At 44.7% G+C, this 19,113-nt stretch overlaps 1 protein-coding gene across 1 annotated transcript in view; it reads right to left on the reverse strand.

The window, feature by feature from the left end:
• Positions 1–15,599, reverse strand: part of LOC144169158 (uncharacterized) — a 32,672-nt gene extending 17,073 nt beyond the window's left edge. The window contains exons 1-2 of the mRNA XM_077698189.1: positions 15,380–15,599; positions 441–610 (exon numbers count right to left, since the gene is read on the reverse strand). Of these exons, the coding sequence (XP_077554315.1) occupies positions 441–610; positions 15,380–15,481 (272 nt within the window). The 5' untranslated portion in view covers positions 15,482–15,599. The remainder of the gene's footprint in view (positions 1–440; positions 611–15,379) is intronic.
• Positions 15,600–19,113: the final 3,514 nt, after the last annotated feature.

Below are 19,113 nucleotides of genomic sequence, written 5' to 3' on the forward strand. Positions count from 1 at the left end.
TTCTTTCGTCTCGGCAGTACATTGTCCTGTCGTTTAAAATCTAGTTGCCGCTGCTCTGTCCTGATTCGGGCAAGCCCTCGTACCGGTCTGTCTTAGTTGTAGTTTCCTGTTAGGGTCGATGCCGTACTTCCGGGGACGCTTGATGAGCACGGCTAATAGAGGACGGCTAGCAGGCACAGAAAAACCGAGAAATGAGCATACAAACGCTATCGCGTTAAAAATGAGAATCTAAATACTTTGTGCGTCCCACGAAACCTGTAGTGACTAGGCGGGGCCACATGGGGGCGGGTGTGGCCCCATTTTTAAATTTTCTCTTGTGCACTTCTGAGGCTGCCACTTAGTTGGGACGTTTCCAACGAATGATAGCGTATTTTGGCACTGTATTAAAAAAAAAGAATTCTTAGTCGTTTTCCCCCTTTATGCCCCCGTAACATGCTTACTCTGTTTGGTCCTCGCTGAGATTTTTGTACTGGAAATTCCTCTCGATGACATAATTTCCGTGATAAAAAATTGTGTATCCCGTCTTCACACAGAGGGACTCGTTCAATCCGGCACCAGGTGTGTATGTTCGGTTCGTGAGGAAGAAGCGGGAGTTGTTCTGGGAGAAAAACTAAAAGAAAATAAAGCGAACTTTAGCAGAATTTAAGCTTCCAAGTAATACTAGATAAATGTGCAACATAAAAATATTATTCAGATAATTGGAAATGTACGGCACAAATGTGGAATACAGCTATGTGTATTTATCATCCAGAAATACTCAATCCACAATAACTATAGAAAACCCTTGCCGAAATTAGAGCTTTTGGCGTTATTCAAAGCAAGAAATTTTCATTTATTCAAATAATTCCTTTTCTTCGACAATCGCTCACCGTGCGCTACTTGCTAAAAAATGCAGTTAGGACCTTCTGTCTTACCACCTAAGTTCTGCCTAAACAAACTTGAAATATTTAATACAGAACTCTACGCGAAACATGGGTTTCAGGAAACTTTATAAAAGTATCGATGTACGCGCAAGTACTAATAATAATTTCTCTTCTCAGAAAACGTTGCGTATGCGGCACGAGATGACCAAAATATTTGCGGAGCCAAATATTGAAAAACACAAAGAAAGCTTTCGGCTCGATTTTGGGGTGTAATGGTTGCCCAATAAGCCGGAAAAACAAACCATCACCATAAGCCCTTCCACTTACTTTCTATCCTCTCCTTCTTTCTCTGTCTTGTTCTCTCTCTTTCTCTCTCTATATATATACATATGTATATATATATATATACATATATATATATATATATATATATATATATATATATATATATATATATATATATATATATATATATATATATATATATATATACAGAACGATAGGGCAGCAGTCTACAACGCCTCCTTTGGCATTGTAGACTGCTGCCCTATCGTTCTGTATTTTCCTCAACAAGCCCCTCATTTCCTTACTATATATATATATATATATATATATATATATATATATATATATATATATATATATATATATATATATATATATATATATATATATATATATATATATATATATATATACACACACACAAAGTAGAAGTACGCTCTTCGGAGACTTCATTTCCAACGTTTCGACCTGAGACAGGTCTTCCTCAGGAATGAAAGCTTTGGGTAAAATCGTACGGACTCAGAATGGGGGCGGCGCCCCGAAACACAAGCCATATGGGAAACAAACACACAAACGACCACAAACAGCATACAGAGCTTATTCTACCAAAAGCAGGCGAAAAAAAGCCTTAAAAAAAGGCGAAAGGAAGAGGGAGGAACAAGGTGGCAAGGAGGAGGCAAGAAAGAGGCAAGGAGGAACACACTGCATGAACGCGGGTTGTGGGGATAACAGAAAATGCGACGAGTTCACGGGTGGCGAAAGGCCCAAAAAAATCGGGTGTCTCCGGGAGGGAAAAACTACAAAGCACACGCCGCCACGCGAGGAGTGAGTTTACATGCGCGTCACCGATAACAAGGATTAACTACTGACCGTCTTCAGCGGCATGGTCAAGAATGCAAGCGGGGCCAATTACTGCATCTGAAGCGCAGGCAGCCTCCACGACTTTGGGGGGTCCCACAAAAGCCAATGGGGGAGCCCATTTGAGGCATCCCCTTCTCCGCCTAAGCCTCCATTTGTACACGGCGTCGCGTCGTGTCGCGCCAGGTCAATGTACGGCCTGTTAACTGTTAGTACTCGGCTGTCGCCGGCACGCGTGGAGCCCTGGGCCCAATCCACGAAAATATGTCGGAGCGCGGCAATTAAAAAAAAAACATGAAAACAAGAAGAGAGAGGCGACCGTCGGTATGTGCCGTGCCTCTGGGGCAACCAAAGAAAAAGAAAAAAAAAGAAAAAGAGGGAAACAATGAAAAAGAGAAACAAAGCAAAACATGAATGGAAAGACAGGAAGGACGCGTGCACTCCGTGAACACCAGCATTGGGGATCACAATGTGATTACAAAACACCCGAGGCATAAGCCACAACAGGCACCAAAATAAAATACTTCTTACACGCTCGGTTGGAACTAAAAGCTTCACCATTCCGTTTCACATTTCTCAAAGATAAAATGGGTATGACATATGGTGACATAAACAGGCAATGGGTACCATCTGGTTATTAACGAGGCATGTTATGCTTGCTGAGCGTTGAGACAAGAAAATGAGAGAAAAAAATATAAAAATAAAAATAGAAATATAGCGGGGACGGGAAGGGAAGTGTTGGTAGGGGGTCGGGAGCGGACGAGATAATTGTAGTGACTGCGGAACATAATGGTAGGTTGTTGGTGTTACAATGTACAACCTCACACCTGGAGCAACAGGCTGCCCGTAAACATCAGACCGTGCAATGCCCTGCGCGGGAAGGGCCGATAGCAAAAGGGCAACAAAACTACAAGGTCTCGTATGTCCCGGGGTCACTATGCTTCAACGGTCATGCAGCGTACGAATTACAGTCATAGTCCCAGGACTCTCATTAAGACCCCCCTTCAGGGTATTAAATTTGTAGATTAAGTAAGACTCACATTGTTCTCGCTCCCTACAGCTAGAAAAACTGCTCTGTAGAAGCGTGAATTTAATGTCATCGAAAGAGTGATTTTGCATCGCTAGGTGTCTTGACAAGGGAAGGTTTGGGAGTGCCTTGGTGTGATAGCGGTGATTGTTAAACCGCATTCGAAAAGGTCCATCCGTCTGTCCTATGTACTGCATATTACAGCCGCCACGCTCCAATAGGTAAACCAAATTTGACGAGTCACAATCGGATGACCCACGTATAGAATATCGGAAGTCCGAATGTGTGCTAATTGCCACCCTCGCGGTCTGCACGTGTTTACACAACAAACATCTGTTTTTGCCACATGGTCGGGAGCCTAATTGCTGGGCGTCCCTGTCTTTGGCGTGGACAAGATAGTCCCCCTGTGCTTTTTGCGCGCCTGTATATTACACGCGGAGGATCACTGAAAATTTTGGAAAGTCGTTCGCTCTGCTGAAGAATGTTGAAGTGCTTTTTTTAAATTTTATTCACGTTCGGTGGGCTACTAGTAAAAGTTAAGACCAAATTAGCGCGGGAATTATTCCCATCATTCACGTGTGACCCCTGTAGCAGTGTGTTACGATTTAAACTTGCCGCCCTAGAAATGGCATCGTCAACAAGGGCCGGCGGGTAACGCTGTTTGACAAGGACGCCCCGCATTCGGCTGGCGTTCGAACGAAAGTCTTCATTCCTGGAGCAAATTCTTCTAAATCTATGTGCCTGAGAATAAGGGATAGCCGTTCTGCAATGGCGTGGGTGGCAGCTGTTGAAGTGCAGGTACTGTTGGCGGTCTGTAGGTTTCCTGTACACACTCGTCTCCAGTGACCCCGCCCGCACATGAACCTGAACGTCCAAGAAACTAATTTCGGTGCGAGAGTACTCGTATGTGAATGAGATATTAGGATGAACTGTGTTGAATTCTTCTATAAAGGCAATAAGTCGTTGCTCAGTGTCTGTCCAGATCATGAAAATGTCGTCAAGGAATCGCTTGTACAGTGCAGGTGAACTGTCTGAATTAGAGAGGAATTTGGTTTCAATATTGTGCATGAATATGGTGGCATAATTAGGGGCCATTTTGGTTCCCATCGCAGTACCACTTGTTTGGAGAAAGTATTTGTTTTCAAATTCAAAACTGTTGAGTTCTAATACGAGACGCGTTAATACCTCAACAACCCTCGGGCTGGGAGAGTCTTCTTCGCGGTGTTCGTTGTACGACTGAATGAGGACACTGATGCCATCGCTGTGCGGAATGTTGGTATAAAGGGAGGTCACGTCCAATGTTACGAGAAATGCACCGTCCGGCAGAACCATTCCCTCGATTTCTTGGAGAAAATGGTTTGTGTCCCGTAAGTATGATGGAAATTGAGGGGGTATATCGCGAATGAGGTAATCTATATAACCTGAAATTGGCTCTGTGATGGTGCCTATTCCCGATATAATTGGGCGGCCGGGATTTCCAATTTTGTGTAATTTTGGAAGCATGTAAAAGCGGCCAACCACTGGGTGGGCCGATGTTAGTGCCCTGGCAAGTTTTCTATTAATTTCTCGGGCCCCCACAAGTTGCTCCAGCACGTTATTTACAATTTTTTGGTGTTCTTTAGTAGGGTCTGATAGAAGGGGCTTATAGAATTTCACGTCGCCTAATTGCCGATCCCCTTCTTTGACGTAATCATTCCGGTCGAGAATAACAATCCCCCCTCCCTTGTCAGCTGGTTTGATTACAATGATTAATGATTACAAAATCCCGGCCGCCCAATTATATCGGGAATAGGCACCATCACAGAGCCAATTTCAGGTTATATAGATTACCTCATTCGCGATATACCCCCTCAATTTCCATCATACTTACGGGACAAAAACCATTTTCTCCAAGAAATCGAGGGAATGGTTCTGCCGGACGGTGCATTTCTCGTAACATTGGACGTGACCTCCCTTTATACCAACATTCCGCACAGCGATGGCATCAGTGCCCTCATTCAGTCGTACAACGAACACCGCGAAGAAGACTCTCCCAGCCCGAGGGTTGTTGAGGTATTAACGCGTCTCGTACTAGAACTCAACAGTTTTGAATTTGAAAACAAAAACTTTCTCCAAACAAGTGGTACTGCGATGGGAACCAAAATGGCCCCTAATTATGCCACCATATTCATGCACAATATTGAAACCAAATTCCTCTCTAATTCAGACAGTTCACCTGCACTGTACAAGCGATTCCTTGACGACATTTTCATGATCTGGACAGACACTGAGCAACGACTTATTGCCTTTATAGAAGAATTCAACACAGTTCATCCTAATATCTCATTCACATACGAGTACTCTCGCACCGAAATTAGTTTCTTGGACGTTCAGGTTCATGTGCGGGCGGGGTCACTGGAGACGAGTGTGTACAGGAAACCTACAGACCGCCAACAGTACCTGCACTTCAACAGCTGCCACCCACGCCATTGCAGAACGGCTATCCCTTACTCCCAGGCACATAGATTTAGAAGAATTTGCTCCAGGGGTGAAGACTTTCGTTCGAACGCCAGCCGAATGCGGGGCGTCCTTGTCAAACAGCGTTACCCGCCGGCCCTTGTTGACGATGCCATTTCTAGGGCGGCAAGTTTAAATCGTAACACACTACAGGGGTCGCACGTGAATGATGGGAATAATTCCCGCGCTAATTTGGTCTTAACGTTTACTAGTAGCTCACCGAACGTGAATAAAATTTTAAAAAAGCACTTCAACATTCTTCAGCAGAGCGAACGACTTTCCAAAATTTTCAGTGATCCTCCGCGTGTAATATACAGGCGCGCAAAAAGCACAGGGGGACTATCTTGTCCACGCCAAAGACAGAGACGCCCAGCAATTAGGCTGCCGACCATGTGGCCAAAACAGATGTTTGGTGTGTAAACACGTGCAGACCGTGAGGGTGGCAATTAGCACACATTCGGACTTCCGATATTCTATACGTGGGTCATTCGATTGTGACTCGTCAAATTTGGTTTACCTATTGGAGTGTGGCGCATGTAATATGCAGTACATAGGACAGACGGATGGACCTTTTTGAATGCGGTTTAACAATCACCGCTATCACACCAAGGCACTCCCAAACCTTCCCTTGTCCAGACACCTAGCGATGCAAAATCACTCTTTCGATGACATTAAAGTCACGCTTCTACAGAGCAGTTTTTCTAGCTGTAGGGAGCGAGAACAATGTGAGTCTTACTTAATCTACAAATTTAATACCCCGAAGGGGGGTCTTAATGAGAGTCCTGGGACTATGACTGTTTTTCGTACGCTGCATGACCATTGAAGCATAGTGACCCCGGGACATACGAGACCTTCTAGTTTTGTTGCCCTTTTGCTATCGGCCCTTCCCGCGCAGGGCATTGCACGGTCTGATGTTTACGGGTGTAGGAACAAATGGTCCCGGAACAAATGGTCCCGGAACAAATGGCTCCGGAACTTATGGTCCCGGAACTTATGGTCCCGGAACAAATGGTCCCAACTCGAAAGTAGGAACAAATGGTCCCGGAACTTATGGCCCCGGAACAAATGGTCCCAGGCACCTGTTCAAGCAAAATTATTCTATAAAACCCCACGTGGGTTCTGTTTAAATTTGTTTTATTTTGCTGGAGCGCAGTTTCTAATTTCTTAGGTTTCTTTATTTTTGTTTTCTTTTTTTTTCAAATTTCGTTAAACTGGTTAGCTTAATTTGGGCGATTACAACGATTAAACGCGGTATTTCTGCCAACCACGCATTATTGTGAAAGTGCAGGGCATTCATTACACGATTGGCCCGTTTTCGGAATTTTTTTATGCGTATTTTATCCGGCCTTTTTATTTTAGTCGTCGCATTTTTTATACGTTCAAGACGAACATTCTTATTTATTACTTCCTTCTCTCTTTCGGTATTTGATTTTTGTAATATTTTCCTTTTTTTGGTTTTCCACGTTTTGATTGTTTGTGAGTCCGGCCGTGTTCCAGGAAGCCGCACGTGTCGCGAGACGCCGCTAGTAAGCGAGGGGGGTGACAGGCACAGTGTCGAGACATGCGGACGTCTGGTATGATAGCAAAAATCAGCTGAGGCGCTGGTCAAGCCAGGCTGTCGCGACGGTCAGCACTGTTAAGTTCGTGCTTCTTATTTAATTAATGAAAGCCGCCGGTGGCTCATGTATTGGCGTCGCCTCCGCTTCTAGCTGTATACGCTCAGTTCCTTTCATGCAGCCGCAAAGACGCGAAGTTGGGGGTCGCGGAGTGCAGGCTTTGTGCTCCTTCCTCTTTTGTGTGGCCAAAAGACTAGGGTGCTGAGCCCTAGTTCCTCTGTTGGTATGCGGTCGTTCGGTGACGAGCTGACGGGAAGCGAAAGGGTGCCGTCTCTAGTTTTTGACGCTTTGCGAAGCCGGCGTCGGCGCTGTTCGTTGACGGTCATTCGCCTTAGGAATTCGCCTCGGGTTGAAGGAGCTCTTCTCGGTAGTCCGGCGAGCGGCGGCCTCCCAAAAGGGATTAACCACGACTCCCTCACTGCGCCCGCGCGCGCGGTGACAAAGGCAGGGCGGGAAGGCGGCTACACCGTAAGGTGTTAGCCGCGCGAAGACCGCTCTAAACGTTCGGCTTTGGCTTTTGAGGAGATGCCGCCCGCCAGCAAAGTATTGCCTATTTTCGGAGAAAAACCAGTTTCTAAACTGCAAGCTGTAAAATTATCGAGGTGCAAAATCTCTATTAGTGTTGCTTCGCTTGATTCGAACTGCAGATATCGAAGCATTTCAGGTGGTGAGCACAGTAACTCAGCTTAGCCAACCCAATAAAACCCTAATCGAGTAAAGTTCCCTTTAGAAATAGCGACAAAACGGCGAGCGCAATGCACCAGTACAGCTCTATGTTGACTGGCGGTCAAGAGTACCGTCCCACTCACATTTTTGATACTTTAAATAACCTAAATAATACTGTCACTGTAAATAGGCTCAACGCACTGGATGAAGTCAGACTCACTTCTCAAGCATTAACAAAATTTTGTATTCTTGGGAATATTGCACGTCAGCCATGTTAATTTAAACAGTTGTGTTGCTCCACTTCATAAGAAAACTGCATTCACGAAGAAAATTACGGTAGCCCATTATTGTATTCACTTTAAACACCGGCCGAGGGCGGCCCAGTACACGCAGATTTTTGATTGAAAGGTTCACCACTGGTTTGCCTGGCACTCGGAATAACAAAAAAGTACGAACAAAGCAAGCACGGGAGATCGTACACGTGCGACAAAAAAAGTTTGTATACAGCATTGAGCTCAAGCAAATTCAGCATTAGCAAATATACTGTGTATGAACAGATGCAAAATACAGTGTGCACAGATAAACACATTGACCCCCCTCCTTGCCTCATGCAGGCGCTAAGGCGTAGTAGTGGTGGGACCATTTCTTCCTACTTTGAAGTTGGGACCATTAGTTCCGGGACCATTAGGTCCGGGACCATAAGTTCCGGGGCCATTTGTTCCGGGACCATTTATTCCGCGACCGGATGTTTACGGGCAGCCTGTTGCTCCAGGTGTGAGGTTGTACATTGTAACACCAACAACCTACCATTATGTTCCGCAGTCACTACAATTATCTCGTCCGCTCCCGACCCCCTACCAACACTTCCCTTCCCGTCCCCGCTATATTTCTATTTTTATTTTTATATTTTCCTTGTCTCAACGCTCAGCAAGCATAACATGCCTCATTAATAACCAGATGGTACCCATTGCCTGTTTATGTCACCATATGTCATGCCCATTTTATCCTTGAGAAATGTGAAACGGAATGTTGAAGCTTTTAGTTCCAACCGAGCGTGTAAGAAGTATTTTATTTTGGTGCCTGTTGTGGCTTATGCCTCGGGTGTTTTGTAATCACATTGTGATCCCCAATGCTGGTGTTCACGGAGTGCACGCGTCCTTCCTGTCTTTCCATTCATGTTTTGCTTTGTTTCTCTTTTTCATTGTTTCCCTATTTTTCTTTTTTTTCTTTTTCTTTGGTTGCCCCAGAGGCACGGCACATACCGACGGTCGCCTCTCTCTTCTTGTTTTCATGTTTTTTTTTTAATTGCCGCGCTCCGACATATTTTCGTGGATTGGGCCCAGGGCTCCACGCGTGCCGGCAACAGCCGAGTACTAACAGTTAACAGGCCGTACATTGACCTGGCGCGACACGACGCGACGCCGTGTACAAATGGAGGCTTAGGCGGAGAAGGGGATGCCTCAAATGGGCTCCCCCATTGGCTTTTGTGGGACCCCCCAAAGTCGTGGAGGCTGCCTGCGCTTCAGATGCAGTAATTGGCCCCGCTTGCATTCTTGACCATGCCGCTGAAGACGGTCAGTAGTTAATCCTTGTTACCGGTGACGCGCATGTAAACTCACTGCTCGCGTGGCGGCGTGTGCTTTGTAGTTTTTCCCTCCCGGAGACACCGGATTTTTTTGGGCCTTTCGCCACCCGTGAACTCGTCGCATTTTCTGTTATCCCCACAACCCGCGTTCATGCAGTGTGTTCCTCCTTGCCTCTTTCTTGCCTCCTCCTTGCCACCTTGTTCCTCCCTCTTCCTTTCGCCTTTTTTTTAAGGCTTTTTTTTGCCTGCTTTTGGTAGAATAAGCTCTGTATGCTGTTTGTGGTCGTTTGTGTGTTTGTTTCCCATGTGGCCTGTGTTTCGGGGCGCCGCCCCCACTCTGAGTCCGTACGATTTTACCCAAAGCTTTCATTCCTGAGGAAGACCTGTCTCAGGTCGAAACGTTGGAAATAAAGTCTCCGAAGAGCGTACTTCTACTTTGTGCGTATTCCTGCAGCAACTAAGGACTCCACTTCACGACTATATATATATATATATATATATATATATATATATATATATATATATATATATATATATATATATATATATATATATATATATATATATATATATATATATATATATATATATATATACATATACATATACATATATATATATATTTATATATATATATATATATATTTATGTTACACATATTTATATTCTGTCAGCGCTGGCTAGGGCCACGACGCCAGAAGAACATGCATTCGGACAATCCCCCGGTAGTTTTAGACAAACGCTATGTGTCAATTACTAGCAGAAGAGTATGCGCCAGTGGACTCGTACATCGCAGGTTTGGTCTTCTACACGCAATCACGCTTCATCATCGTCATTAGTTCACTATCATCATCAACGCCCGTCTTGGTGGTTGTTATCTGGGGCTCGCTCCCTGCCACGCAGGACAAGGCTCGCCTAATGAGGACGCCCTCCAAGACTCCTAGTACGTGCCTTACAAGTGGTGGAGGTAAGCTCCTTGGATGCCGTGTACCTCGACCCCCGGCTTGCCCCTGGAGCTCCGCTCAGGTCGGCGTGTCCAACGTTCGACCTTCAGTATGACGCAAGGCGGCTCCACCTATGTGAACAGCGCCATGGGTGCTTCTCCGACAAGTCCATCGGCGACATTCTGGACAATTACCTGTTATTTCTTTTTTCGGTTCAGTTCCGGTTTGGGTTCAGCGTGCTCAATAAATAACAGTTCGGGTTCAGTTCCGGCAAAAATACCGGTACAGTTCATATATATATATATATATATATATATATATATATATATATATATATATATATATATATATATATATATATATATATATATATATATATATATATATATTTATAAAGCACAAAAGATAACCTCATATAACGGCGCTCCCGCCGCCGGCATCATATAGCAGTGTCCTCGAATAGGCTGCTTCTCAGTTAGACACAATGCAATAAAGAAAAGAAAGAGAGACGACATCCCGACCGAGTTCGTGCCTTATCTACCACACGTACCGCGCGAACCTTGTTGTTGCGGCTCCTGCCATGCATGCTATTATCGACGTGATGCGCTGTCTTTTCGGGCGTGGCAAAGCAGTTGCTTTCAATCAGGTTATTCCTGGTCGCTGAGTTATGGAGGGGGTTGGTGCGTCGTCACGGGGTATTTTGCATATTTCGCGGGCGTCCTTTATCAGAGAGATTAAATGAGTACGCAATGAATACGTAGTTAGGATGGTGCAGTTAAATGCCTCTCATGGATACCTACAAGTGCCTCATTAAGGTTTTATTGATGAGGACAGTGCTTCTCGAGTCAGATAATTAATTACAACAAATTACAATCTCATAAACGAAAAGATTACTGGCCGCTACTCCACTGTACTGTAAACATTATGCACTAGGTCTTCTTTGAATAACGCCGTTGGTATTTTTTTTTAAATTATCATGCATCATAGCTGAGACACCGTGTGTATTGTTACCGTGTTGTAGAACAGCGTACCGACACGTCGTGTCATACGGCTACGTTGACTAGCAGCAACTCACTTGTGTAAGCAATGGGACTGTGTGAGCGGACGGATGGCGGGGGCAGATATGTAACCTGGCACGCAAAAGATACAGCAGAGGAAGGTGTTATTAACTCGGTATTGAAAGGCGTCCATTTACCGCTGCGCGACTGGCACTCCGCATGCCTTGTTACTAAAGCGTACGTCCATTTATCACGACCGTTGCATTTGGTGGAGCTGCTAGCCAACATCGGCCTGGAGGAGCCGAAACCACATCACTTGCGACGCAGGAGGCACCTTTCCGTTTTAACTCCGGGGTAGACAGCATGCCATCTCCGGAGCTCAAGGTTGCGAACTCATCCAGAAAAGTAAGTGCATAGTCTCATCAGAGAGCCCAGTGTACATTCATTGGAGCAACCGAAGAAGTTTTAGATGATTGGCTCAAGCGCCACCGGCGAGTCTGCATGTACAACCGATTGGACGCACCTTGCCTATTGCGAACGCGGTCTTGGCAGCTGCCGCACAACTGTGGTTTGAGAGCCATGAGGTGACACTTAGCTACGGGCATGATTTCGAAATATAATTTAGGGATTGGTGAGAGTTTCCCGTAGGAAGAACGCAGTGAAGGATCCTGCACAGAGAGCTTAACTCTCCAGCAAAGTTTGCACCATTGCACATTAGGGCAGTCATAAAATTGTGCGTGCTCCTTCATCCTCGATGTCAGTTGAAGACAAAGTGCGCCTCTTGCATACAAGTGTAGCTCAGGGCGTTTGTAACTTCTTCACAACTAGTGAAACTTATAAACTACGTGTAATGTAATTGTAAATTTTTGGATGCTCGAAACATTGCAGATACCATCTATAAACCCAAAGCTCGGACGGCTGGGGAGCATGAGAACTGTGTTCAGAATGGACTTCGCGACTACGCCTTCAAAAGCGCTGCTTTATTGGAGAGTCGGCTAATTAGGCAGAAGCTTGCGCAGCAACGTGTTTGCCTCGAGGAAAGGTTTCACCAGCGAGATTCCCCTCACCCAATATTTCACCAATGCGTATTGCAAACAATCCGGAATCACTTACGAATGCATTTTTTCCTGGTGACAGTGGGAATAAGCGCACCGCTTACAATGAAGATCATGCCAGACGTACAGCATTTAGCACCCTTTTGGGAGTATAAACATTACTCACACGAATCTACCTTACAGGCACCTTTTTGCTGCTCCCTACCACCCCGTTCGTTTAGTGAACCGGTTGCCTTGTCATATACCACAATACATATAACTTTCGCGTTCATAATCTTATTTCTCGATTTTCAGCCAAGCTGTATATTGCTTACCCCACCACGTTCCATTCCGGTGAGGGCTTTAATTTGGCCCTTTTATTTATTTTGTTGTTTCCCGGCCACAGCAGGCGTCCGTTTCACAAGTTTTATACCAGGCGCCACCACCAATGTCTATTTTAAAGGTTCCACAATTGGCTGATAACGACGCTATCACCGTTATCAGCAGTTCTACCTTTACTGGCATTGGGGCGGAGGGTTTCGTTAGCTTGGAGGAAGAAGTGTAGCAAACGAAGGAGCGTTGCATAGAAGCATAAATGGGCGAGAAAACAACAGCGACACGCTGCGGGATAATTTGCAGCCGCCGCCGTTGCCGCAAGAATTTCCAGCTAGTCGAAAATCTCCAAACCCCCTTAATGTTCTACCGTTTTCTATATTTCACAGCAGCCTTCATGTGAAACTCAAGTGGAATAAAGTCGTTAATCAACAACACATCCCGGGTGAAAATCAGCTTACCCGCTTGGAACACCGATGTAATGTTGTAATTCTTTTTCAGCAGGAAGGGCTTTCGAGCAACATGTTTGCCATTTGCTTTCGCGTCTGAGGGCACGCACATCACCTGCTGCCGTTTGTGCGTTCACGGATGATGGGGACGAGTTTGGAGGCACGCGGAGCTAGGCTTCATGCCCTCACCGATGACATTCGAGGTGCTTGGTTGGAGATGTAAACGTGGAGATCTCATGGCCCAATGAGACCTGGGGGCTGAAGTCCTTTGTCTGGGGTTTGGGAGGACGCCTTACACAGACAGTAAGAGGCCTATGACGCGGAAGGGAAGCGGACCGGCCTTTGTTGGTCCACCGCACTAAAAGACGAGCCCCTCCAATGTTTATTGATTTATTTGGATAAAAATTATGACCATTAGAAAATTTTCAACGTGTTTGACTAGTCATCCTTCTTAACAGATTTGGAGGACATTGATTATTTTTCATCGCGCACCGATACCAGGCCAAAGCGACATCTGGACGATATGGGTAGTTTATGCAAATACAACATGCAGCAGCGCACCGGCTTATGAAACCAGCTGAACTCCTTCCGCCACGCGGCGGCCGCATTATCCATCGCCAAGGTGCGGACTCATCTCACAACCGGTGAGACAGACAAGACTTTAGTCGCTGCTGTAGGATTAGCGGGTCGGGATGGCCGCATGCTCCAGCCTTGCGGTGACTAGCGTAGGCTGGTCAACCAGTGATAGTTGTGCCCCAGGTAAGAGCTCCGAGCGGCATCCAGAGGAAATTAAAGCGAGCGAGTCATTATGGCACCTTTACATGGAGTGGGATAAAGTGAAGCGTGTGCCCCACGAAGGGCAACAGAGACAGGGGTAAAAGAAGAGCTGGATACGGTGGAGTACCGCTCGGCAAGGGAGTCTGCTAGGCTATAAGAGACTCAATAGGCGTTCCTGCGCGTGCGTGAGTTGAGAATGCGCACAAAGATAGTTGCCGTGGGCGAGGCGGTCGTCGTACAATCGGCAATGTCGTCGTAAGTTATCAGTATGTACCTGGCAGATTTGGTCCCGTGGTAGGGAATGAGGCTGGCGGCCGCTCGGCTGGTAAGTCCGCGATTGACATCGTGGACTGCCTCATTGCCCCCGAGGTCATTTGAAGCTGTTCCTTGTGAAAAGGCAGCGGGGCATTTAAGACGCACTTGCACTTACAAGAGTAATGTGCATTGTCGGTAGTTGCGTCTGGCGTCAGAGTCAGGGCCCGAAGGGTAACGACAACGCGTTCATCACAACGCGGGACTTTGATTCCACGTTGTAGAAAAACGAGTAAATGGAAGTGTTCAGAGTTCAAACATGGCTTCACCCATGAATTACTTCATCTACCGCCCGAAGTATCATCCCATTTTTCTTAAATGCATTCGTAGTTTCCGCCTCAACTAAGATTTCGCAACTCCCCGGCGAAAGTTTTCGGGCCTAATTAAGAAAACACAGCCATCATTGTAGGTAGCATGGCATTTTTGATGACCGAAAACACGCAGTGGGAGTGATTGCGTCCTTCTTCGACGTAAAAAGACAGAGATTCGCTGCGTATTTTCTACCTATTCTGCAGTCTAACGTCACACAGTATTCCCCTAAAATGTTCGTCTACTATACCTTGAGAAGCGGCGTGAGTGAAAAAAAGTAGAATCCATGCGAAACTCTCTTTAAAAGTGAACTGTTGCTGAACAGATTCCAATCGGAGTTGTACGCTCGCCTTTGACTACAGGAAACCTAACTTACAGGTAAACATAACTAATCACAGGAAGCAACTTATGGTTCAAGACCAGTTTTGAACGCCAGGCTTATAACTAAAATCGAAGCACCCGTGACTATTATAGCTGCCGTCTATATACCATCCACAAAAAGTGGCTTTCGACATAATGACCGGAAATGACACTCGCAAAAACACCCGCCCGGGATCTAACTCTAATTGACCGCGGCATCAGGTTTCTAACCGCTTGTGTGTGAGACTATGTGCTCATCTCTTTTAAAGTAGTCTTTCTTAAACAATGTCCAACTTTCTTAAACAAGTCAGGCCCTCCCAGGAATAATTGCTGCGACATAAATTATTAATAGTGCACAATCTCAGCTAGCAACGTTTCCTCGACGTTCTAACCTTTTGCTGGCGCTAGAGCAACTACCGACTATTTACAAAATGGCCAATCGTCTCAGTGTAAGCAATGCAGCCTACCTTGTACCCAGACCGCTTGGTTTTCAGGGGGCACCTAGCTTGGCAATAAGCTTCCCACACAAGGAACACCCATGCCAGTATGGTGCCACGCAACTTCGACATTGTTTTGAGGTGCTCTGAGGAAAAAAGGTTCACTGTTGCGCGGTAAACTGCTTTCCGCGGGGCCTTTTATAAATCGAACGCTCAGAGCGGGGTGCGTTGCCACAAAACTTAGGTTTGAAATTCCTGCTTCCTTCTTGCACCTGGATGTCAATCCTCTTGAGGTTAAACTCCTTGAAAGAGTTGCTGTTTTTGCGTGTACAATTTCTGACCTCTTTGTTTATTCTAAGTCCGTTCTAAGAAAGCCGAAGTAAACTCGTTGATATTAGTCTAAACCGAGACAAGCGAATGAGATAAAAAAGAACACGAGCGCCTATTGTCCTAGCCTAGACAACATTTAGTCTGTTGACCTTTTCTGGGAGATAAAATACTTACTCACAAATTTTAGTTTCAATGTGTATAAAAATAACGTCTTTATGGCAAGCAGGTGACAATAACTTATGTATCACCCAATCCGAAGCCGCTTCGCACAGTGAAGTCAACAATGAAGATGGAGAGCAATAAAGGCGAAACTCCATATGCAGGGCATTGTCCATAGTTGTGAATAATACAACAATTGACAATTGCTTTCTGCTGCTACTACTCTAATTCTTTGTTCAGGTACACGAACACTTGACTCTGGCATCTACTTTGCCTGGTAGTGGTGAACCGTTTGTTGGATGGGTCCAAATACCAAAAGAATAATACCAAATTGATGGATGTTTTGGACACAAATTATAGCATACAAAAGGTCGCTTTTCTTTTCTCAGCAAAAAAATATCTCTTGCAGAAAAAAAATTCAACATGCATTACTAGAGGTTTCTGATTCAGAGGACAAAGAAAGTTTAGGCTTCGAAATTTCGAAACCGATATCTTGCCTGAGGTTGAAAGCAAGAAAGAGCGTGACACGAACGTAAATGAGCCCTGGTTTTGTGCACAGGTGTTTCAAAAGAATGAAAGCTTGCGGGTACGATTCTCGGCCGTGACGGCCGCTTTTCTTATGGAGGCGAAAAGTAAAAACGCCCGTGTGTACGAGATTTCGGCGCACGTAAAGATACCCAGATAGTCATAATTAATCCGGAGCCCTCCACTACGGCGTGCCTCATCGCCTGCGTTGCGTCGGCGCGTTAAACCCCACACTCAATCAAATCATAAGAATGAAAACGCTGTAATTTTGTTCAGTCACCTACGCCATATGATTGCTTCGAAATCTGACGTCACATTAAGTGACGGCGCTCCTTGTACTAATACAAAGATTTCGGTAAGAAAAAGAAGTGGCCAAATTATCGTTGCTGATCACTTATATAAAACTATTTTCTGGATCTCTAAAACAGCTCGGTTTAGGGGAAGGAAGACAGGCTTTTTTGTGTACTATTTTTGTTGGCACTCCTTTCATGAGAATCTGAGAAGCACAAACTGTGGCATATGCAAAGCAGGTTGCTTCGTAACTATGGAAAGAATTAAGCAATGCCGGAACAGAGGAACAAGTATCATGATTAAGGCCACACTGAATAGAACTTTGAAGTTGGCTCAAGACCATTTGGCACCAACCATTCACAGTGCGTCATACACGTATACTGCATTCTCTCTACACGTAAGGGTGGGGCGCCATGGTGATTGTTCAAATGTACGCAAAGGGCAATATTTTACGAAGTACAAAATTGCGGTTGTTTCAACCAAACGGTTTAGTTTTCGAGCACGTTTGTATTTTAAACACTGCTTTTGAATAACCTAAACCTGCTGATTCGAGTTGGCTGGCCGGAAATAAGGATCATTAAGGTATTTCCTCGGTGCTTTTACTGCGTTTAACTTAATGGCTGACAACAAGTTCAGCGGCGTCACGATATATTTTATTTATTTACAAAATACTGCAGGCCTTTTTGAGGCCCAAGCAGGAGTGGGGTACAGATACAATATTCTGATACACATTAACATTGCAAGCAAAATAGTAAAGAATAACTAATAAAAGCAGCGCAAGGAAAAAAAGCAAGGGTATAGTAAAGCCGAGGTTTGGCATACAAGGAATGCACGATGAAGAACTAGAAAAAAAGAAGACCATTTATAACGCCATACAACAAGCAACTGAAATGGGGAGAACACAAGACAGCTGAAATTTTACATGTTAAGAAAATTTTCAATTGATCGGGGTACATCATTTAAAAGAAATATGTGGCTGAGGAGGGCATTCCAATCTATTATGGTTCTCGGAAAGAAGGCATGTGCAAACTTCCCTGTACGTGCAAAAATTGGAGTTAACCTACAGGAATGGTGATGTCGTGAGGGTCTAGTGGTTGAAGGCTGAAGGTAGGTGGAGGAGTCGAGCTTTAGGTCCTGATGCCAGAGATGAAAAAGAAATTTTAGCCTAGCAAGGTTTCTCCGAGATTCTAAGGAGCTAATTCCATTTGCGTTCATTAGTTCGATAGGAAAATCAGACCTTTTAGAACGATTATACGTAAAACGAACTGCAAGTCTGTTAATCTGCTCAAGTTTATTAATATCTTTCTTTTAGAAGGTGTCCCAAACAATACATGCATATTCTAGTCTAGACCTAATTAACGAGTTGTAAGCGAACAGTTTAACATGCGGGGGCGAGTATTTGGGTCTGTGTCTAACGAGACAAGTTTGCGACGAGCAGATGCGCAGACAGTATCGATATGTTTGGACCATGTTAGGTGACTAGTAAGTGTTACGCCCAGGTACTTAAAGCTTTCAGCTTGAGCAATTACAACGTCATTAATGCGGTATTGAAATTTAGCGGGACATTTTGTGTTGGTAATGCGCATAAACACTCTTTTCTCGAGATTAAGTTTCATGTGCCACTTATCGCACCAGTCAGAAATAGCCCTTATACTACCATTTAAAACAACCTGGTCATTTTTATTTTTAATTTCCTTGTAAACTAAGCAATCATCGGCAAATAATCTAATAGTAGCGCTCTCATCAATACAGGCTGTTAGATCAATAATGTAAATTAAAAAAAAGCAATGCGCCTAGGACACTTTTTTGCGGGACCCCAGAATTAACGGGAAGGAAATCAGAGTAGTGGCCATCTACATCGACGAACTGACGGCGCGTGTTTAAGTAGGCCGATATCGATTTAACTACGTTGGAACGGAAGTATAATCGGTTAAGTTTCAATATCAGACCAGAATGATAAACCCGATCAAATGCTTTGCTGAAGTCCATAAATATTATATCCGTTTGACCAGATTTATCGAGAATGGACGCGAGTGTATGAACGGTAGAAATGAGTTGGGAGGTGGTCGAGAAGTCTTTACGAAAGCCGTGTTGAAACGGAGTTAGAAGATTATTGTCTTCTAGAAATGTAATCATAAAATTTGCAATACAGTGCTCTAACAGTGCTCTTGGTCGTAATAGGGCGAACTTGCTGACCTTCAACATATTTAACTCTGTGTAAGGCAGCCTACGCGTCAGAAAATAGTCGAAGTTTGTTTCGAGTCATGAAATGCGCGACCTTTATTGAGCAGATCCGGAGGTGCTCGCCTAAAGGAGGAGGCCAGCCACGATGCATCAAATTATTATCCTTCAACGAAGTGGCAATAAAAACATTCTGCCTTTCCTACTTCTATGTTTAAAAGGCATCCGTAATACATGCTATGCCAGTATTTTTTGTTACGAAAACCGGAACTTCAAAA

This window comes from Haemaphysalis longicornis, unplaced genomic scaffold, assembly GCF_048455015.1.
Source record: "Haemaphysalis longicornis isolate Haplotype H1 unplaced genomic scaffold, Haemaphysalis longicornis Haplotype H1 scaffold_2, whole genome shotgun sequence".
Lineage (NCBI taxonomy): Eukaryota > Metazoa > Arthropoda > Arachnida > Ixodida > Ixodidae > Haemaphysalis > Haemaphysalis longicornis.